At 44.5% G+C, this 23,509-nt stretch overlaps 1 protein-coding gene across 10 annotated transcripts in view; it reads left to right on the top strand.

Annotated features, from left to right (window-relative positions):
- bmpr1ba (bone morphogenetic protein receptor, type IBa) overlaps window positions 1–23,509 on the top strand; it is a 504,601-nt gene that overhangs the window by 465,253 nt on the left and 15,839 nt on the right. For all 10 annotated transcript variants that reach the window (XM_072583837.1, XM_072583834.1, XM_072583835.1 and 7 more), the window contains 4 exons: window positions 1,216–1,318; window positions 15,021–15,117; window positions 16,311–16,449; window positions 17,715–17,907. In XM_072583837.1, coding sequence (XP_072439938.1) covers window positions 1,216–1,318; window positions 15,021–15,117; window positions 16,311–16,449; window positions 17,715–17,907 — 532 coding nt within the window. The remainder of the gene's footprint in view (window positions 1–1,215; window positions 1,319–15,020; window positions 15,118–16,310; window positions 16,450–17,714; window positions 17,908–23,509) is intronic.

Raw genomic sequence — 23,509 nt, 5'->3', positions numbered from 1 at the left:
ATGTGAGAATGAGCAGATGATTTGTTTGTGTGATGTTAATTCAGGGATAATTATTGCTTAGGACAATATGGATAATTATAATGAGGAGGGGACCTGTGGGTTGGAGGGTGAGTGAGGGGGAGGGGCTGAGGGTCAGAGGGTGAGTGAAGGGGTGGGGCTGAGGATTGGAGGGTGTGAGGGGGACGGGCTGAGGGTCGGAGGGCGAGTGGGGGGATGGGCTGAGGGTTGGAGGGTGAGAGGGGGAGGGTGTGAGGGTCAGAGGGTGTGAGAGGGAGGGGCTGGGGGTCGGAGGGTGAGTGAGGGGGACGGGCTGAGGGTCGGAGGGTGAGTGAGGGGGAGGGGCTGAGGGTCGGAGGGTGAGTGAGGGGGAGGGGGCTGAGGGTTGGAGGGTGAGTGAGGGGGACAAGCTGGGGGTCGGAGGATGAGTGAAGGGGATGACATCCTTCGATGAAAGGTGTTTGGGAGTGGAAGGTTCCAGAAGCAGATTGGCACAGAATTAAATTAGTCTTGTTTATTTGTAAATTGATTTTGATTTTTAAAGTTATTTCATTTGCCAATGTGGGATTTAGCAATATAAATTATTTTGGTTTGCAGAGTGTAATGTTTTGATGATTTTCTTTCTGATAACAAAAGACCCACAGAATCTAACTACAGTTTAACATTGGCTTGGATGTGAAAATGTAACTCACTTGAAGTTGTTTCACTTGTGACTGATAGAAAACCACAACTTTAAGTGAGGAATTTCTGTAAATACATTCTAAATTAGCAACTTGATGGCCTGATTTCCCATAATAAAGAAAATCTGCTTCCGTCAGAAACCAATAAATTCTAATTAATTGGATTAATTAGATTCCCTACAGTATGGAAACAGGCCCTTTGGCCCAACAAGTCCACACTGACCCTCCAAAGAGCAACCCACCCAGACCCATTCCCCTTCCCTTTAGTTACCCCTGACTAAAGAGTGATCCAACATGGTTGAAACCTGATGGTGTGCCCTGTCTCTCACTTTCCTTCTTCTCTATGGTCCCTTCACTCTGGCAGTGTTCTTGAAGTGGAAAGGTAACATGTGGAATGGTTGAACGATCTGGGTGATATATTGAGAGGAAAGAAAAACTGATGATTTTTTAATGATGTTTATATGATAAAATACAACCTGAATGACGAAATCAGATGCCCCATTTTAATCAGCGTGTCTTTGCTAATTTCTTTTTTGAGGATACTCCAAAGTCATCTCAACGAAGAGCTATTGAATGCTGCACTGACCGGGACTTCTGTAACCGAGATCTCCACCCGACATTGCCACCCCAGGACATGAGAGGTAAAACAAATGAGGGATCATTTCAGAACCTATGCTCACTTGAGTTCAAGAGATGTTGCTGAGCAGAGATTTTTTTAAAAATGTTTATGCATTCTTGGGATGGAGGTACCTCTGGCAGTGTAAGCCCATCCCTAAATACCCCTTGGCTTGCTTGGCCATTTCCAACTGCAGTCAAGTGCACTTGGGTCTGGAGTCACAATTGAGCAAGACTGAGTAAGTGTGGCAGGTTTCCTTCCCTAAAGGATGTAAGGGGACTGTATGGGTTTTTGCAACAATCAATGACCGTTGTCATGGTTATCATTATTGAGGATGACGTATTTATTCATTTACTTTGAGGCTCCACCAGCTGAAGCAGTGGGATTTGAACCCCTGGCCCGAGAGCCTTAGTTCAGGATTCAGGATTACAACACATTGGTGATGTGTACTGCCACAATAGTACTGCACCTCCTTCTCCTGATAAACACCTGTGAGACTGCAGGCAGGCAGAAGGACTAATTGATTGGTCTGGCGCAGGGTTAATGGGCAGTGTGGCCCTCTCTCGGTATTGTACAGTTTGATGATTCACTTGATATCGATCACACTGCATCAATTTTCATCCTGTTTTTTTTCTCCCACTGTCTCGTTTGGATTGATTTACTTTGAGCTCTCAGTGCAGATGTGATGCAACTGTTCTCATAAGGATGGCTTTCTTTGGATTACGCCGCGCATATCATCACTGCGCAGTGAGTTTTCAGGAATAGTGGAGTGAAGGTATTAAAGGTGCAGATGCTAAAAATCTCGAGCAACAATTGGAAGATGTTGCAGTTATCTACTAGAGCAGACAGGAAAGAACAGATAACCTGATGCTCTCGGTGGCAATACCTTGTCTGTTCCTTTGAAGGTGTGGCATGTCTTTACCATCCTAAACTAAAACGAAGACCTGCAGATGCAAATTAGAACAGAAGTTGCTGGAGAAATTCAAGGTCTGGCAGCGTCTGTGGAGAGAGTCAAGAGTTAATGTTTCGAGTCCAGTAACCCTTCTCCAGTAGCTGGGAAAAGGTGAATAGACATGTTGCTGATGGGAGATAGGGATGGACCGAGCAGGTAGGTGGAGACAGTGTTCAATGGGAAAGAGAGAAGATTACGCAGACAAAGGGATGGTTGATTGTAAACCAGGGAAAGAGAAAAGCTGGTAATGGGGGCAACGAGGAGGTGTGAATGGGTTGGCTGTGCTGAGAGCAGCCCATGCCATAACAGGGTCTGAGATGTGGGGGTGGGTAAAGGACATGGAGGAAGTTGAGTCCTGAAAGCTGCAGAGTCCCCAAGCGGAAAATGAGATGTTGTTCTTCCATCTTAGGCTGAGTCTCCTTGGAGCACTGCAGCAGATCCAAATCAGTGAGGAGCAAGGATTTCTGTGTTGAGTGTGTTCCTGACGAAGCTGTGATGATGGTGAGACATTTTGAAAACATAACCAGGTTAATGTACAGTTGACCTTGGAGGTGGTCCAGAGGAAGTTTACAAGAATGATCCCAGGAATAAAGAGCTTGTCATATGAGGAGCAGTTGAGGACTCTGGGTCCATTCTCGATAGAGTGTAGAAGAATGAGGGGAGGTCTGATTGAAACCTCCTGAATACTGAGAGACCTGGATAAAATGGACATGGAGAAGATGTTTCCACTAGTAGGAGAGACTAGGATCCTGAGGGCCCAGCCCCAGAGTGAATGAATGACGCTTTAGAACAGAGCTGAGGGGGAATCTCTTCAGCCAGAGGGTGGTGAATTTGTGGAAGTCATTGTCACAGAAGACTTTGGAGGCCAAGTCACTGAGTGTATTTAAGACAGAGATAGATAGATTCTTGGTTAGTAAGGGGATCAAGGGTTAGGGGGAGAAGGCAGGAGAATGGAGTTGAGAAACATATCAGCCGTGATCAAATGGTGGAGTCGACTTAATGGGCAGAATGGCCTAATTCTGCTCCTGTGTGTTATGATCTGATACCCTAAAACAACCATATCCCACAATCCCTTCAGCCACAAGAACCATATCTACTTTCTTCGTTAAAACACATAATGTTTTGGCCTCATCCACATTCAGAATTCCAGAGGCTCACCACTCTCTGGGTGAAGACATTTCTTCTTATCTTAGTCCTAAAATGTTTACCCCTTATCCTTAAACTCAGACCCCCTGGTTCTGGGCTTCCCCACCATCAGGAACATCCTTGCTGCATCTAAACTGTCTGGTCCTGTTAGAATTTTATTGGTTTCTGTGAGATTCTCCCTCATTCTGTAAACTACAGCGAATACAGTACTAATTGACTCAATCTCTCCCCATTGAGTCCGGCCATCCAAGAATAGTTTGGTAAATCTTCACTACACTCTCTCTATCACAACAACATCCTTCCTCAGATATGGAGACCAAAACTGCACACAGTATTCCAGATGTGGTCTCACCAGTGTCCCATCCAATTGCAGCAAGCCATCCTTATTCCTGTAATTGAATCCCCTCACTATGAAGGTCAGTATACAGTTTGCCTTCTCTACTGCCTGCTGCACCTACACCAAAATGCATAACCTCATTATACTTCATCTGCCATGCATTTGCCCATTCACTCAGTCTGTCCATAAGACACTACAACATCTCTGCATCCTCCTCACAGCTCACCCTCCCACCCAGCTTTGTGTTGTCTGCAAATTTTGAGATGCTCTGTTTAGTTCCCTCATCTAAACCATTCGAATCCTGATAATCGTGGGAAGTGCTATAAAAATGCAAGTCTTTTCTTGCATTAAATGTACTTTTTGTGTTGAGAAGTAAAGTCGGAGTCTCCCCGGCACCTGTTGTAAAAATAAGCCGGAACATTCTGGAGGGGGATCTGATATTCAGTTTCAGTGTCACAACCTATTTAAGCTTAACACTCTGAAAATTAGTGTCACAAAGTCCTGGATAGGACCCGATACACAGGCACGAAGGAAACCTGGAGTGGCAAAAAGGCAATTTAAATGCAGAAAGTATTATATCTTTCCTTCTGTCCCTCTGAGCTGGATTGTACTCTCCCTTGTCGATGGATTTGAAGCTAAGGGAGTGGGGGAGAGATTTGTAAAGTCCACGGTGAGGGCTTTTGCATTGTCCAACTACCTGCTTGTGACTGGTATGATATTTAATTGAGGACAGAAGTGTTGGGCAGCTTTGCTGTTCTCTGACTTATTGAAGCCCCAAAGTGTCTAACTTACGGACAGGCAAGACTGTCATCAGGACCTGGAGCTCCCTCCCTCCCTCCCTCCCTCCCAACACTGTGGCTGTCTCTAACTCCCAAAGACTGCAGTGGTTCAAGAAGGCAGCTCATCAGCACCTTCCTCAAGGCAGTTAGGGATGGGCAATAAATAATTGCCTTGACTGAGATATTCACCTCCATGAATTCCAATAAAGACCTCTCAGTGAGTTCTAAGTAGGTCGTGAACAGCTGCGCTTTGTAATCACACAAAAGGAAAAAGGCAAAGTCATTTTTCGTGGCTCTGTGGAGTCTGTGGATCAAGTTATGGCCATTTGTACCTCGTTTTTAGCTATTTGAAAAACCTTCTGTTGTGTTTGTGTTTGCACATCCACCCCACGCTCCTGACCTTTGGGCACCCAGTGCGGAGGGGTGTGGGCAGACCAGAGGATCCCCTCGTGGTCCTGCCCTTGGGCCTAGCCAGGCTGGCAATAAACAGGTCCAGGCAGTGCGCTGTGAAGGAGATCCATCTCTGCCAAGTGCTTGTCCCTCTTCTGTGGTTCCATTCATGCCTGGGTGTCCTTGGAGAGGGACCACACAGTGTCCATTAACGCTCACAACATCTTTAGAAAGAGCTGGGCATCCCAGAGGGTAGAGTGCTTTATCTCCCCATCCAACTCTATTTTGAGTTAGCCCCCTCTCCCTCTCCCTCTCTGGTGGCCTGCATTGCCCTTACTGGGCTTTGCATGTACATATCCAATTGGCTACAACGGGTGATGCATTGGTGGCATTAAATAGGTAAAAACAAAAGAAAATGTCACAGTGATTCGGTGATGGAGGAAAAGAACATTCAGTTGTGTTTGATTCCAGCTATAGCAAAAGATAAAGTTGTGATTGTCCTAGAGCTGCTATCACATTAGAGAGCGATAACTGGTGATGGTTCAACACAAGGATCAGCATACCTCACGGCAAGGGAAATGGTTGGGAAGGAGAGCCCTTCATGGTTATCTCAGCCAGTGTGGGAATTGAATCCATGGTGTTAGTGTCACTCAGTATCAAAATCAGCCTTCCAGCCAACTGACACAAGATTTCTCGTGAGCCCCCCCCCACCCCCACCCCCGCCAAAATAGGTGAGTGCCCACAGACAAAACGCTGGAGCAAAGTCAGTTCTGATCTTCCACCTCATGCTCCCGCACCAGTTCTTTGCAAAAGCTTCCCAATTAGTTTTAAACCCTTCTCCCACATTTTACAAGCAAATCAAAAATCCATGAACACTTGGCTTTGTTGTTGTGTTGTGGAGATAAACCCCTAAGTTTAAAGATGAACTTGTGGCACGTTGGGGCAAGTACCTGAAATGCTTTGCTGTCATCTATTAGACGAGAAAAATCGTTGAAACCTGACTGATTTAAAGTGAGTTTCATTGGGAACTGGGTTCAGCTGTATTTGATGGGTTCTCGAATGTCAATGTCGAATTGTGTTAGGGCAGTGTCCGTGAGCCCAATGTGTTGTTCTTCCAGAAACGAAACCGTACTTTTGCGCAAATCTGCAAACATTGCAGCAGTTAATGTGCATCTGATGAACTGCAGTCAACCCATTGAAGAAGATATGATGATCTGGAGATGTGCTTGTTAATCTCTGACTGGTTCAGTACATGAGCATGATTCAAGCATTTAAACTTAGCTGGCTGTAATAAATCTGCTGCACTGCAGTTTCCTTGTCCCTGTATCTGTGCGAGCCGTGCAGATATTGAAAAACACAAAGTGCAGATAATGTGGGGGAGGAAGCTGTGTTTGCCAGCCTTAGTGTCCCTGAAAGGAACAGAGGTGGTGACGTTTTGTCTGGTTCCTTGGCAAGAAATTAGGGGCGGCACGGTGGCTCAGTGGTTAGCACTGTTGCCTCACAGCACCAGGGGTCCGGGTTCGATTCCAACCTCGGGTGACTGTCTGTTTGGAGTTTGCACATTTTCCCCGTGTCTGAGTGAGTTTTCTCTGGGCGCTCCGGTTTCCTCCCACAATCCAAAGGTGTGCAGGTCAGGTGAATTGGCCGTGCTTAAATTGTCAATTAGGTGCATTAGTCAGAGGGAAAAGGGGTTTGAGTGGGTTACTCTTCGGAGGGTTGGTGTGAACCTGTTGGGCCGAAGGGCCTGTTTCCACACTGTAGGGAATCTAATCTAAATCTGGTGATGGATAAGAGACAATGGGGTAAGGGTGAGGAAAAGAAGAGGAGTTAGGAGAGAATTGGAGATGGGGAACATCTCTATATAGACCATGCCTCTAAAATCTTTTGGTTTTAGCAGCATCACCTTTTGAATGCTAACTAAAGATAACTGATCGGTGTCCCGATCAGTGTGAAAGTTTAGATGACGTGGTTCAGAAGATTTTTTTTGGCACCGGGGTCGTGGAGTCCTTTTCAAAGGAATACCATGCTGGTTGAGCTCTGATCTGAAAAGAGAGACATGTTGCTGTAGTTTTCCATCTCACACTCGTCAGGACAAGTGCAAGAATTCCAAATTTCAAATGATCACAACAATTTGTACAACAAGAGAAAGGGAGTGCTAATTGGTTGGTAAAATGATTCTGATTAGCTGAAATATTGCCATGGAAAAAGAAAAGGAACTCTAGTGAAATAAAACAAAGAACAGCATATGCTGCAGATTGGAAACAAAGACAAAAATTGCTGGAGAAACTCAGCAGGTCTGGCAGCATTTATGGACTCACAGTGCTCGGGACTGGTTGAGTATTCTTCATACTCCTATTGTGAACGTGCCATTTAAATGCTTTGTGTATTTAGGGTAGGTCATCAAATCTAGGAGGTGTAGGAAACCAGGTGAGTGTAGCTGGACTAACCACATTGCTACATATGACTTGTGCTGTCAATTGCTTCAACTCTGATGAGATGTTTAAAGTGAAGGGCTCATTGCGTTTCACGGGATCAAAAGGCATTTCATTAAGTCCCTCAAGTATTTATGGCATTCCCTTTTGAAAGTTCAAACTGAATGTGCTTTTGCCAACTTTTCAGGCAGCATAATTCCCTAAAAAGATATTTCTACTCAACGCCCCAGTGCCTTTTTTTTTTGTTTGCTCATTATCTTGAAGCGATGTCCTGCACTAACTGACATCCCTCTGCTAAAAATAAATGGTAGGCATTTTTATAATGGGAGAAAGTGAGGACTGCTGGAGACAGGAGTCTGGAAAAGCACAGCAGGTCAGGCAGCATCTGAGGAGCAGGAGAATCGACAGTTCGGGCATAAGCCGTTCATCAGGGCTGATCAGGATTCAGAAAAAACATCAAGTAAGATGGTTGGGATTGTCACCTGACCACAGATTGAGACTTTGTGAGACATCATGTGGAATAAACAAAATCATTTGCAGTGAAATTTGCATTTTTACCTGAAGTAATTGAGACTAGGCAACTGTGTTAGTGTCAATAAAACTTTTCTCATGTTGAATTCACACGTGTATAACAATTCCACAAATCAGGAGATGAAAGCTCACCTATCAGTTTGACAGCTTGGAAAGCTAATGGAGCTGGACTTGAGAATGCACACTGAACTATATTGCAGCATCCATTTTTAAGAAAACAGCTGGAACTGTCATTTCTTGGAAAATAGGTGCCAGTAAGATGTTGGAAAAGTAACCGATCACACACAACTCAAAAGTTATCTACAGATTCCACTACAGATAAGGAGAGAGGTTAAACACTAAACAACTATAGTCCGAGGTTCAGATTTCATACCTCCAGGATGCTAAGGACTGTTTAACTGCAGAATCTGCCATACAGTCTCTCTTTTCAACTTTTATTACCTGTGTTTGATGTCCCCTGCATTCACCTATCACCATCCCTCCTACCTTTCCCCCAGCCATCCCTCCCCCCATTTATTTCTCAGTTCTCTTCTCCCTCTCTAGTCCTGATGAAGGGTCAACCTGAAATGTTGACTTTCCTGCTTCCCTGATGCTGCCTGACCTGCTGTTCCTTTCCAGCTTCACTTTTTATTGACTCTGACTTCCAGCACCTACAGTCCTTAATATCTCCAAGATGTTGTGTTTGGATTATTTTGTCTCTGACTCAGTCTTGAATAAAGCTCCTGTTGCCTTCACTCAAGAAAATCTTGTGTTGGTCATTTATTTTCAAACAAGCTGCATTTTAACTGAAGTATGATAGCTGCAGGTGGAAACCAAAGATTTGAAATAACTGATTGAGAGGGGATTACAATGAAGGGTGCTGATTTCCCCTTCCTCACCTGGTTGTAAACTATCTTTTCTGCTTTCTAACAGTGATTACACTTCCAAAGGACTCTATGCGCTCTGTGGTTATGAAAGATGCTAGAGAAATGCATTGACTTCTAGCCATCCATTTAACCTCCCTGTGGTAATCTCCAGAGAAAGCATATCCAACAGGCTGCCAGATTATCAAATAGCAGTTCATTTTGGTGGATTAATCTGCATGTGCTGTGGAATTTTTGGATTCACTGTATGGCAGAAGATCATTCTACGTGGATTGAGGGCTAACTTCACCAATAGGAATGGTCTTGCTATTCACTTTAGCAAGGCCTTCGACAGGGTTCTGCAAGATAGACTGGTTAGTAAGGGTAGATCACATGGGATCCGGGGGGAGCTAGCCAGTTGGTTGCAAAATTGACTTGACAGTAAGAGACAGAGGGTGATGGTAGAAGGCTGTTGTTCAGACTCGAGGCCTGTGACCAGTGGTATGCCGCAAGGATCAGAGCTGGATGAGAATGTAAGAGAATGTAAGAGCATGGTTAGTAAGTTTGCAGATGATGCCAAAATTGGTGGCACAGAAAATAACAAAGAATGTTCTGTACAAGTACAGTGAGATCTTGTTCAACTGGGCAAGTGGGCTGAGAAATGGCAGTTGGAGTTGAATTCAGATAAATGCGAGGTGTTGCAATTTTGGTCAGACAAACCAGGGCAGAGAGACCAAGGGGAGCACGTACATAGTTCTTTGAAAGCGGTGTCAGAGATAGACAGGGTGGTGAAAAAGGTGTTTGACACACTTTCCTTCATCGGTCAGAGCGATGAGTACAGGAATTGGGACATCATGTTAAGGCTGTACAAGGTATTGATAATTGGAATACTGTGACTTTAGTCACCTTGCCATAGAAAGGATGTTATTAAACCAGAAAGGGTGCAAAAAAGATTTACAGGGATGTTACTGAGACTGGAGGATTTAAGTTATAAGGAGAGGCTGGATAGGCTGGGACTATTTTTCCCTGGAGCATAGGAGGCTGAAGGGTGACCTTATAGAGGTTTATAAAATCATGAGGGGCACGGATAAGGTAATGGCCAAGATTTTTTTGTTAGGGCTAGGGGGTCCAAAACTAGAGGGCATAGGTTTAAAGTGAGAGGGGAAAGATTTAAAGGGATCTGAAAGTAACTTTTCCACGTAGAGGGTGGTGCGGATATTGAATGAGCTGCCAGAGGAGGTGATGGAGGCTGGCAGGGTCACAATATTTAAAAGACATTTGGACTGATACATAGATAGGAAAGGTTGAGAAGGTTGATCAGTTTGGAAATCTGGTCGGCATGATTTGAGTTGAGCTGAAGGGCCTATTTTTGTGCTGTATGACTCAATAACGTTATTTAAAGATTAAAATCACACTGCTGTGCGCATTTTTACATTGCAATAATTGGTAAAGCACAGAGAGAGAAAAAAGTGTGCCACTAGAAGACTTTAACATCTAACTTATAGAACATAGAACAGTACAGCAGAGTACAGGCCCTTCAGCCCTCAATGTTGTGCTGAACATTTAATCCAAGATTAATTCAAAACCTTGTCTAGAATTAGACTGGGCATGCATTATATTTTTCTGTCTGGTTTTGTTTTAGTGCACCTGTTATTGTGCATCGCTTCGGAAGTATCTCAGATGCAATGTTGTACTAAATTGTCGGAGTTGTAATATCTGGTGGGCCATTGTATTTCCTTTGAGCATTGTAGAGAGTATCCCTTTACATCCAGGAGTGATCTCTCCACGTTGTCATGTCACAGCCTCAGCCATCAAATCACAGCGTGTTTCAAATGAATAGATACTGACATCTTAAACTGTTACAAGCCACACATTTCAGAAGGAAATAAAGTGCTGGCTATAAATGCTAAACTGTTGATAAACGATGTAAGAGAGATTGCATTTGAGTGGGTTCGGTCCTGATAAGAGATGCAAGCCTCGAGAGACCTGTCTCAGTTTCAGCTAATGCTCCAATGGACCAGAAGCCATTTACACCATTTGTCTTTCGCCGGTGGTAGCAGACAGGGATCAGTGCACATCTTTTCTTTCTCGCTTGTAAATGATCAGATATCAAGATTTTCCTCCACTGAAATTTAAGCCAAATTATTAGCTTTTGATTCCTTCTCATGGCCCTCCAGTCAACACAGCCCTGAACAGATTAAGAACTGTTCTGTCAGTGTTTTCTCAAACAGGGTGCACTCCACATGAAGGGACTGACTCCTTTCTTCTGCGGATAGTCATGGCCGTAAGAGAATACTCCCGTTAGGACCGACCTACCCTTCCTTATTTCACTTCACCGTGAAGTGGAAATCTAATCACTTTATTTCCAGAGAGATCAATGGGTGTAGGATTCATCTTGTTCACCGTGTTCAGCATTTCTTTGCGGTTAGATCCTGGTTGGCAGCAGTGAGGGTGATGGGTGTTGAAGGACTGCACATAAAACACATAGCGAGCACTGACAAAGATGATGAAGTGGGTCCCTCTTTTTAATGTCACCTTCTTCTTAGGCAGGCCCTCAGGATTGAGGGGGACTTGTTTCTGCTCCGATTCAATGGGGGATGTGTCAAACCTTCAGAACGGGTGGGTGGTTGGGCCTTTTATTTTGAAGGTTTGCACACTCTCTCCAATGTCTGACCCTGCCGTCAGCCTGTTCCCAATGAGGTCTTTGGGAAATACCTTCTCTATGTTGGTCCAGCGTCAGCCCCGTGAGTCAGTGGGTTGTTTGAAGTCTTCACGGATACTTTGAGGAAGTTCTTAAAGTATTTCTGCTCTTCTGCGGGGCAGATGTGAGTGGAGCAGGTGTTTCAGGAGACTGGTGCCAGGTACATAGACAACATGCCTACCCAGCGGAGCGGTTTTGAGTGAGCAATGCTTCCTGACTGAGCACGCTGACTTGGGAGAGGACTGTACTGTTGGACAGACTTGCCTGGTCCTGGATTTGGACAATTCCACTGGTGGCACCTAGCCGGTATATTTATTTAATGGTGATGCAATTGAGAAATGCAGACTGGCACCGGACTCTGTAACGCTGGCTCCCTATCATCGATTTGTGAACTTCATTTCAATTCACTCCATGCTTCCTTCTTTGAGGGATGACTGGAGTGACTTCTGTAGCAGTTTGACTTTTTCCCTGTGTACACAAAAGTGTTTGCCTCGTATGGACATGATACATGAGGCTTAACGCATCTTGTCGGTATGGTGTGTTAAGTGACTGCACCAATGAGCACTGTCCTTATTAAGGGTCCAGATACTGAAGCAGTCCATGTCCAAATGCAGAAAGACTTGGACAATATCCAGACTTGACCTTTAAAGCAACAAATACTAACTATCTCCAACGAGAGAGGATCAAACACTGCTCCTTGACATTAAATGGTGAATCCCTTATTAACAATATCCTAAGATTACCATTTGCCAAAAAATGAACTGGACTTGTCATACAAACACAAGAGCAGGTCAGAGGCTAGGAATCTGCATTGAATAACTCAGCTCCTGAATCCCTAAAACCCCATCCAACATCCACAAGGTGCCAGTCAGGACTGTGATGGAATACTCCGCACTTTCTTGGATGAGTGCAGCTGCAAAAACACTCCCAACAATATGTCCCACTGATCAATAAAAATATAAAGCAAAGAACTGCAGATGCTCGAAATCTGAAATAAACAACATCCAAAATTGCTGGAGAATAGCAGCAGGTCTGGCTGTATCTGTGGAGAGAGAAGCAGAGTTAATGTTTCGAGTCCAAGAGTCACGGGATCACAAACACACAAGCACTTCCTTCTCGAAGGACAAGGGCAGCAGATACATGGAAACACCACCCCCTGCAACTTGCCCTCCAAGGCATTCATCATCCTGACTTGGAAATATATTGTTGTTCCTTCAGTGTTGCTGGGACAAGATCCTGTAACTCTCTCCCTAGCAGCATCGTGGGTTTGCCTGCAGCTCATGGACTGCAGCAATTCATGAAGGTGGCTTCTCAAGCCCAACTGGGGATGGTCAATAAATGCTGGCCCAGACAGTGATGCCATGCCGCATGAATACGTTTTTAAAAACCCACACAGGAGCTGCCAGCCAATCTGAGTGTTGGTGTGTCAGCATTGCTACTGGGTGTGCTGGTCACTGCTGGGAGTAGCCCGCAGCTGGACAGGTGAAGTCTGGCATGGAGTCAGGCTATGAGGTGGGAGTGGGGGAACCATTCATGGAACCATTCATTGACCATACAGGAGCAGACCTTGTCAATGGGTGTTTTTACCATTGGCCAAAGTCTATGTAAAAGGATGAATATGAACCTGATGTCAAAAAGTTTCAACGTTTAATTGTTTTCTCTTTTAATGAATTTTTACTGGACTCAATTTGGAATGTAATTTTAACTTCAGCTGTTCTCTACTCCTTACAAAGGCAATATTTTGTGCAGGTTGATTGGATGAAATTCCCTTATCTTTCTTGTGCAATAACAGACTAAAGATGAACAACCAGACTACATCAGTACACGATGCAAGATAAATATTTTGGCGATCATGACTGTTTGGTGAAAGTGTCTGTGAAAATGAATTTCTAAATATGTAGATTGAGCATGAACAATAATAAATAGCTTGCTTAAAAGGGAATTCTTCGTCAGCAGACCTTTACTAGGTGAAAGTTCTCTGTGCTCCTATAATCTTAACCCCTCATACATCTCTGATTCCCTTGTGTTTTCTGTTGGTGGCTGTGAGCTTTCAAATTCCATAAATTTCTCCACTGTCTACCTTTCCCACCTCCTATTAGATGCCCTGAAAATTCATCTCTCTGGTCACCTGTCATCATTTCTCCTTTGACTCTTGGGACCTTGTTCTGTCTGACAAATCCCCTGTGAAATGCCATTACGAGACTTTTACAGCTTTAAAAGGCCTGATAAATCCAAAGTTATCTTTCAAAATTATTTTACTCTGCTTCTTTCTCAAGGCTTCAAAGGAACAAAGTCTTTGAGACGTGCTAAATGAAAGGATTAAGCTTCATTAAATTCAGATTTGTTTCAGATGTGAGTAAGTCTGAAGCTATCACTGTGGCAGAAAGAAAGAAAACAGAAAGGCAGAATATTTCAAAAGTGGTGAGAGATTTGGAAGTACAGGTGTTCAAGGGATCTGTGTGTTTGAGTCACTAACAGTTGGCATGCAGCTCCAGGAAGCAATGGTCTTGATTGCAAGGGGATTTGAAGACACAAATAAAGCAGTCTTGCTGCGATTATATGGAGACTTGGAGAGTCCACGCCTGGAGTACTGTGTTTAATTCTGGACTCCGTATCTAAGGAAGGATATGCTTACCACAGAGAGGAAGGGTCACCAGATTAATCCTGGAGATGATGGCATTGTTTTACAAGAAGAAGTGGAGGGGATGAGCTATTATAAGACCATAAGATTTAGGAGCAAAATTAGGCCATTCAACCCATTGAGTCTGCGCCACCATTTGATCACAGCTGATAAGTTTCTCAACCCCATTCCCCTTCCTTTTCCCCATAACCTTTGATCCCCTTCCCAATCAAGAAACTACCTATCTCTGTCTTAGGGTACTCAATAACTTGACCTCCACAGGCAATGAATTCTGTAGATTCACCATGATCCCGCTAAAGAAACTCCTCCTCATCTTAGTTCCAAAGGGACTTTTGAGGCTATGCTCATGAGTGTTTGAAGGAAAAAGGGCTGACCTTGGAGAAGATGACAAAGTTCTTACAGGGTCAGGAAAGGGTTGATGTCAGTGCCTTCACTGGCTGGTGAGTTGAAAACCAGCAGGTCCTTTAAGACTGAAGTAATGAAGAATTTCCTCACTCGAAGGGTGGTGGAATTCTCTACTCTGTAGGGCTGTGCAAGCTTAGTCATTGAGCAAGATCAAGACAAGGATTCATAGATTTCTGGATACATGAAGGAAAGTGGATATAGTCCAGGGACGATGCATCGAGATGGATGTCTCGTCATGATCTGGAAGAATGGTGGCTGAGACTGAATGTGTTGAATAACCAGCTCCTTTTCCTATATTGCTCTGTTTGCGTGCCACAAAATAGTTTGAATTCAAATTGAATTGAAACAAAAGCTAAGCAGGTTTTCAACGATTCTGAGAGTCAAAGCCCAGTTACCAACCAATCAGCACGCTCTTCTCATGCAGTATAAATGGTTGTTCCTTTTAAAATATGGCATTCTTGCAGTTTTGTCCTGATGGGCGTAAGATGAGCGATTTCGACAGCATGTCTCTCCCTCTCCCTGTAATGCAGAAATGGTTTTACCTTCATTCACTCCTTGTGTCTTCACACAGATTTTGTAGATGGAAGCACCCACCACATAGCCCTCCTGATCTCCGTGACTGTTTGTAGCATCATCCTGGCTCTCCTCATCATCTTCTGCTTCTTCAGGTCAGTCCCATCTTCATATCGGCGATTAGTTAGAAACATTTAATCCAGAAAATGTATTCTCTCTCTTCACAGAATTGTTCTCTCACTCTGCTTCCTGCCCTACTCCCTACCTCCCAGCTCATTCCAAGTCCTATTCATTCCATTTCCTCCCCATTCTCGCCGGCGAGGTTCCAGATTTCAAAATTCCCGACCTTGTTTTCCCATGGCCTTACCCCTCACTCTCTCTCCGCCTGTTACCCAGTTGAGAACAGGAACGCACGGATAAAATCAGGTTCGGGGTACGTGCAACACCACTCCCACACACTGTCACTCTGCACCTACCACCCCCTCAACCATTGGTCCTTCCCCTCTACCCCTCCCCCCTCTGACACTCACCCAATACCTGGTCAACATCCACACCCACCCCCTCACCCCAACTCATGGTCATTTGATATTTGGCCAATCCTCCTCCGTGGATGTCCTCTACCCCTCCCCCCCCCCACCTTCAAATTGTCACCCATTCACTTGTTTATTAGGTTGTTTCCTCTTTTACCATTGCATACGGAGGAGGGCTGGTAAGCTCAATTGGCTGGATGGCAGGTTTGCAATATAGAGTGATACTAGCAGTGTGGGTTCAATTCCCATCACCGGCTGAGGTTACCCTGAAGGACTCTCCTTCCCAACCTCTCCCCTCACCCTGAGGCACAGTGACCCTCAGGTTAAACCACCACCCGAATCTCTCTTGAACGAGAGAATGGGATTCTGGTGACTTTGTCCGAGCAAATGCAGCGTTTCTTGAAATTGCTGTGATTCTAATTGTTAGCCGAAGGAGATTATTGACAGTAAATCTGACCAGCCCCACCTTAAAGAACCTGTTGAAACAGCGCTGAGTAACCATGAAACCTCAGAAAGGAGTCAAGCAGACACTGTTGCTGTTTACCATTGGCATGTCTGTCTTCATGTCTGAAAAATGTCTGACGTTAATCTGCAAGGAATATTCACCCCTGGGAAGATTAATCAACTGGTTTGAAGTTAATCATCAAAGGCAGAGTGGTGTCTTTCATTGTAATGGGGTCAACGTGTTCTCGAAGTGTAAGGAAGGCAAGCACTTTGATAAAACAGAATAAACGTTGGACCAGAGAACAATAAACACCGTTTTTTGAATGGCTGCTTGCTATCACAGATATTTTAACATTGCTTTGCTCCCTTTTAAGGTACAAAAGACAAGAGGAGAGACCACGATACAACATGGGCATTGAACAGAACGAAACCTTCATCCCACCTGGAGAATCCCTTAAGGATTTGATTGAGCAGTCACAGAGCTCAGGCAGTGGTTCAGGGCTCCCTCTCCTGGTAAGCAGCTGACACTTCATTCCCCTGGGCCCAGTGGAACAGCTCCTCTGTATCTGTGCAAACTCACAGAACTGCCTCAAGACTCAGTCTAGGCGCCAGTGTACTTCCATCCTCTGATAAATGTTCTGAACTTCACAAAGTGACCAGCGTCGGCTTTGAGACTTGAGCACATGACAGTCCAGACTGCTGCCAGACCTGAAGCAGGCCTGTGCTGTCGGAGACCACCTCCCTGAGGAGATATTAAACTGACCCCCCACCCCATTTACTGGAAGATCCCTGTTTTGAAGAGAAACAGGTGAGATCTCCCTGAGCACTCTCCAGCATCTCAACCCCCATCCCTTTCACATTGTAAACAGAAACAATCCATTCATGATCACATTGGATCAGTTTGCGGGAGCTTGCTGTGCACAAATTGGCTTGTGCATTTCTCCTCATCTCAGCTTTCACATCTCCACACCTGGGTGGCACGGTAGCTCGGTGGTTAGCCTCACAGCACCAGGGACCCAGGCTCAATTCCACCCTTGGACGACTGTCTGTGTGGAGTTTGCACATACTCCCCGTGTCTGCGTTTGTTTCTTCCCACAGTCCACAGATATGCAGGCTAAGTGGATTGGTCATGGTAAATGCAGGGTTAAGGGAATGGTCTAAGCAATGTGCCCATCTCATGGTCAGTGTGGGCTGAATGGCCTCTTTCCACACTGTAGGGATTCTATGATTCTTCAGTGGATGCCTCCTTATTTTTAAACATTGATCTCTGACTCCCACAAGACGACATACTCTCCCAATCTCCAGCCTGTCAAGAACCCTCAGAAACGTATATAAATAAGTTCTAAACTCTGGAGGATACAAGCCTAACCTGCTCAAACTCTCCTCATAACGCAATCCACCTTTTCCAGCTATTATTCTGGTGAACCTTGTTTGAGCTGCTCCCCATGCGTTAACACCAGGCCATAACTAAGGAGAGTTCACAGTATTCTAGATAAGCTCTCACCAATGCCCTGTGTACAGGTTGTTCTGCTATAGCTTGTGTTTAGTCAATGTGAATTCACTAAAGTGCGAATTTTCTAAAGTGCGAACTTTTAAAATGTGTGTTGACTGTAAAACGATTACATTGCCAACACTTTAAGCACTGTTTCTAAAGCGCCATTTTGTTATAACGTGGGGTTGCACAAGAACACAAACACCGCATTATACCTGTACAGGGATATGCCTGGATCAGTAGTTTCAACCAGGATTTAAGGTGTGCCTGATGTTTGTGCTTTCAGGTTCAGAGGACGATTGCTAAGCAGATTCAGATGGTGAAGCAGATTGGGAAGGGGCGCTATGGTGAAGTCTGGATGGGAAGATGGCGCGGTGAGAAGGTTGCAGTTAAAGTCTTCTTTACAATGGAGGAGGCCAGCTGGTTCAGGGAGACGGAAATTTATCAGACCGTGTTAATGAGACACGAGAACATCCTTGGTGAGTCAACGCCAACTGCCGCTCAGCAAAGGCTGGCCGGCAGCTCACGAGCATCCATCCCGCATACAGGCTCTGAGTGTTGCCCTCACTGCATGCTGGGTAATTTGCAAGGCTAAGTTGTCCCTTGTGTTAACAACAGCAGTCTGCATTTACATAGCACCTCTGACACGGTAACATTTCTGATAAATTTCATGAAAACTTTTTCAAACAAAACCTGAGACTTTAGATGGAAAGAATGTAATAAACAGGAAGGGGGATTTGGCCCATCGAGCCTCCTCCACCATTCGGTATGTCATTGTGGCTGATCAAATCCTGGCTTGCATTTTCCTGTCCCTGCCCAAGCCGTATAAGTTTCTCATCGTTCAAGATTCTGTCGAATTGAGCCTTGAATATACTGAATGTTTCAGCCCTCCACTGAAGGCTGTCATTGAGAATTCCCATAATTCATGATTCTCTGAGAAACCTACATTCACCATATATTCTGAAACGATGCCCCCTACTTCGAGATCTCACCCCATTCTTTAAGCAGCTACCCTGCTCAGTCCCGTCAGAATCAAATCCACTCTCGTTCTTCCAAACTGCAATGTTTGGAATTGCATCTGTTCTACCTTCCTTCATTAAGCAACCCCTTCCTGCCAAGAGGTAACTAAGTGAACCTTCTCTGGGCTACAACTGATTTCAATTCAATTCAATTCAAAGTTTGTGCGAAGATTTGTAGCTCGGGTGTTCGTTGTTGTGGTTCTGTTCGCCGAGCTGGGAATTTGTCTTGCAAACGTTTCGTCCCCTGTCTAGGTGACATCCTCAGTGCTTGGGAGCCTCCTGTGAAGCGCTTCTGTGCTGTTTCCTCCGGCATTTGCAGTGGTTTGAATCTGCCGCTTCCGGTTGTCAGTTCCGAAAGCACATCGACCTGGACCCAATATACCGACCACTGCAACGGACAGCTGGAACTGATAACTGGAAGTCTGCAACACATATTCCCAGCTTGACGAACAGAACCACATCAATTCAATTCAATTCAATTGAGCCATGTGAGGAGATAACATTTGGCCAAGGAGGTTTTAGGAGTAAAGGTCTTAAAGGAGGACAAGAGGTTCAAGGAAGGGATCCAATGGTGTTGCAATTATAATTCAGGATGCTCCAGAAGTTGAAATGGGAGTAATATGGGAGATTACAGAGATAGAGGTGTCCAGAAAAGCTAGTCTTTGGAGTCAATCAACTAAAGTCATCAACTGGATGCGAAGATGGGGGAGTGTTTGGGAGCGATTTACTATGGGGCAATTGGTAAGAGGGTGGGGAAAGGGGGTTGTGGTGTGGTAGGATTCTGGACATAGAGTGGACTCAATTCTGCCAGAACATCTCCCTTTCCATTGAAGTTTGTAGTTTGCTATTTTCTGTTGGGATAACATGGCATGATGGATGTCTGTTCCCACGAACCTTGATTGAGATGGAGTAAACAGTCACACTCCAAGGTCTCACTACAGGTCCAAATGTTCTACAGGAAGATTTTAGTGTGGTGTAAGAGCATGACATACCTGAGACAGTAGCTGTTGTCTTAAATACAAGCTGAGTGGCTGGCTTGACCATTTCAGAGTGCTGTTAGGAGCCAAGCACATTGCTGTGGGTCTGGAGTCACATGTAGGCCAGACCAGGTCAGGATGGTAGTTTCCTTCCCTAAAGGGCATTAAAGAACATGCGTTTTAAAATAATAATGAACATTAGTTGTCTTGGTCGCCATTGTTAATGGCAACTCTTTATTCTGAATTTATTTAGTTAGTTGAATTTAAATTCCCCATAACATGATCTAAACCAAAAAAATCTCTAAACCATTAGCTATAACCCTCGGATTATTATTCCATTACCAGGTCCATTCTGTATCGTAGTTAGAACCTGACAGGAGGGTCAGAAATCAAAGGGCACAGGTTTAATAAAATTGCTAAAAGATTCAAAAGGTGAAAGGTGAGAATTCTCTTGATGTGGCAAGTTACTATGATCTGGAATACACTGCCAATAAGGCATTAAAATACATTGAATAATAATTTATGAAACAGAATTCAAGATACTTAGAAGGAAAATATTTGCAGGACAATAGGGAGTAACAAGGCAGTGTGACTAAGTGGTTGTTTCCATCCTGGCTGTAATTTTACTATAACATACCATGCTAACAGAAGGCATCAGGAATATTTACAGTGCAGGAGAAATCCTTTCGTCTGGTTATCCCTGTGCTGTCTCTTTGATGGAACAAATCCCAAGCCAATCCCATTTCCTGCTTTTCTCCCCAATTCTTCCCCCCAGAACTTCTGTTTGACTGACTTGTCCCTTTATCAATACAGAATTGACTACCTCAACCTGTCCTTCCAAAATACACCCTGCAACAACTTTATGTAAGATTTCTTCATCTCACCTGTCTCCGTGCCGCCTCAGAAATTCACATAAATTGATTACTTCTGATGGCATTAATTCTCGAGAAAAAAAATGCCCATTCTACCCTTTGACATTGACCCTTCTCTTCATTTCCCCCAACTCCAATATTTCAAGGATTATAGAACTTAAGCATTCAATTACTTTTTTTTAATAAAGTCCCTAAGACTTTTCCTCTTGGTTTTCCTCACAATATATGTCCATGCGATTAATCTTTGATTCCTGGTAAACTCAGGATGATCCTGGAGAATTTAACATCCTTGTATTAACATAAACTCAGCTGTCGACCACCCCTCTAGACCACACTCCAGCCTGAGGGGAGCCTGACTGCCATCTCAGACATGGCTTGCTTTCTTTGGTTGTGTTTGCACTAAGAGGCATTATTCTGAAATCTTTACTTGGGTGTGGATTGGGAGCCCTAATCGGTGCTTGTGTTATGATCATTAGATGTACCCTTCAGATTTAGCATATGGCTCTGTTACATTTTAACTCTACACATTTGTCAACTTTTAAAAATTAATTCATGAGCATTGGTGGCCAGCATTTACTGCCAATTCATGGTTCCCCTTGAGAAGGGGAGTTGCCTTCATAGAATCCTCACAGTGCAGAAAGGAGCCATATGGCCCATCAAGTTTGCACTGAACCTCTGAAGAGCATTCCCTCCAGACCACCACCCCAATCCCATCCCAGTAACACCGCATCGGCTTTCTTTTAACCATGGACAACCCAACCAACCTGCACGGTGGCAACTTTTAGCATGTCCACCTTCTTGAACCGCTGCAGTTCGTATGCTGTAGCTGGACCCACAATGCCCTTTGGGAGGGAATTCCAGGATTGTGACCCCCAAGTGAGATTGAAGGAAATTCAGGGAATGACTTGTCAATAATTGATATATTCAACGAGGTAAAAACAATGACTGCAGATTCTGGAAACCAGATTCTGGATTAGTGGTGCTGGAAGAACACAGCAGTTCAGGCAGCATCCAAGTAGCTTCGAAATCAGGAATAGAAGGGCTTTTGCCCGAAACATCGATTTCGAAGCTACTTGGATGCTGCCTGAACTGCTGTGCTCTTCCAGCACCACTAATCCAGAATAATTGATATATTGCCTGGTTAAACAAGATGATAGTGCAGATATCTTCCATTTGTGTGAATACATTGTGCTATTACCATAATATGCTTTTATTGTCAGTATGGTATTAAGGGGAAGTGGTGGCACACTGGTAATGTCACTAAGGCTGGTACTCTAAAGGCAAGCTTTGGTTATAGGTTCAAATCCCACCATGGCAGTTAGTGGAGTTACAATGAATTACAGTGGAATATAAATTTTATCTCTGATGGTGACAAGCATTGATCATCAATTGTTGTCAAACCCATCTGCTTCTCTAATTTTTTTTATGAAATGAAATCTGCTGCTCCTGTCTGGCCTGGCTTGTTGTGACTCTAGATATACAGTGATGAGGTTGAGTCTGATATAACCATCATGAGTTATTGAATGCAAAGGCCATTAGGGATGGGTAATAAACACTGGCCTTGCCACAGCACCCACCTCAGGTGAAACATTTCGAAGAATGCATAAATGTTGTGTAAATACCCAAGAGGCCATGCCTTCCCAGGTGATATCTCTCTCCTTTGCTTCCTTTCTGCTGCCATTGTCATTTCGAAGTGGGTGGGAGAAGTCAAAATAATGTTGGACAAAGTTTGAGACTCAGAGGGCTCAGTGCATCAGTCAATGCAAGTCACACGCATTCCTCCCGCGTTTCAAGTTGACTTTCAGAATGTATGAAATCTAATCCTCGTTGTTGATTTTCCACAATACCCCTGGAGTATATTGGCTTTGTTTAAGGTGCCTGTCATTCATATGACCTTGCAGCTCTGTTCACTGAGTTCAAATCCAGTGGGACCTCACTTGATCTTCAGCTAAACCTTAACAAGTGAGGAAATGGTCTGAATGTCACAGGCTGAGTTGTCTGTCTCTCCCATCATGTTACATCCTATAAATGTGACATGTCCCAAGAAGTAAAACACCGTCCTCACTTTCATATTTCACTTTATTCATTACTCCACAATATAAAGACACATTGGAATCCTGCCACATGGTTAAGGAGCAGTTTATAGAAGCTTAGTGCAATGTGTTACAAATGACAGTTACTCAGAGAGCCACTGATAGCATTGTTTTAAAACAAGGAGTGAACCATTTAAAGGCTTAAAAATTATGAAGGAGTTTGATGGGGGTAGATATAGAGAAGATGTTTCTACTCGGAGGAAGACCAAAGCTACTAGTTATAAATGTAAGATAATACAGTGCTTCACAAAGGTTTGTCTGCTGTAACTCCATTGTGAGGCACAAACACAGCCATGCACCCCCTCCATCCCTCGGTGACAGCAGGTGGAATGGGAGAGAGACCTGTTAGAGCAAGAAGATGCTGGGGTTGGGATGGGAGAGAAGCAAGTGAAAACTGTCAGGATGTTAGTGAAAAAGCACTGGGGCCTGTTAGAGCACAGATACTATAATTCGGTCAGGGTGCTGTCACACTACTTCCTGCCTCCGAGCTTGGGAGCCTAATATTGTTACGACATGAAACTTGGAAAATCTGTGAAGGGGACAGAAGTTAATAGGACATTGACAAGTTGGTGAAGTGCACAGATAGTTGGCAGAGAAATGTGAAGTGATGATACACTTTGGCATGATGAGCACATAGAGACAGCACAAAATAAAGGGCACTGTTTAAAAGGTGCTCAGGAGCAGAGAGTGTTCCAGTGGAACCTCGATTATCCGAATGAGATGGACAGGCACTATTTCGTTCGGATAATCGATTGTTCATAAAATCGATTAAATGCCTTTCCTCTGGGGCTCGGAGTTTTAAAGTCTGCTCCCTGTTCAGGAGACTGCAGCAGCATACAGCATGCGATACACTGCCCCCAACATCACCCCCGTCCAAAACCACCCACCCGCGCCCACCCCACTCCAATTCCACCTTTGCCCCTGCCCCCACCCTGGTTCAATCCCACCCCCTGCCCCCAACCCAGTCCAACCCCGTCCCCCACCCCGAACCCCAGTCCAAACCCGCCCTTGCCCCTGCCCCCGCCTCCAACCCAGTCCAAACTTGTCCCCCACCCTGTCCAACCTTGCCTCCACCCCAACCCAGTCCAACACTGCCCCCACCCCCCAGCACAAAATGCAC

Source organism: Chiloscyllium punctatum, chromosome 14 (assembly GCF_047496795.1).
Source record: "Chiloscyllium punctatum isolate Juve2018m chromosome 14, sChiPun1.3, whole genome shotgun sequence".
NCBI classification, from domain to species: Eukaryota; Metazoa; Chordata; class Chondrichthyes; order Orectolobiformes; family Hemiscylliidae; genus Chiloscyllium; species Chiloscyllium punctatum.
Note: the sequence above shows the minus strand (reverse complement) of the source record. Positions and strands in the feature narration are given on the sequence as shown.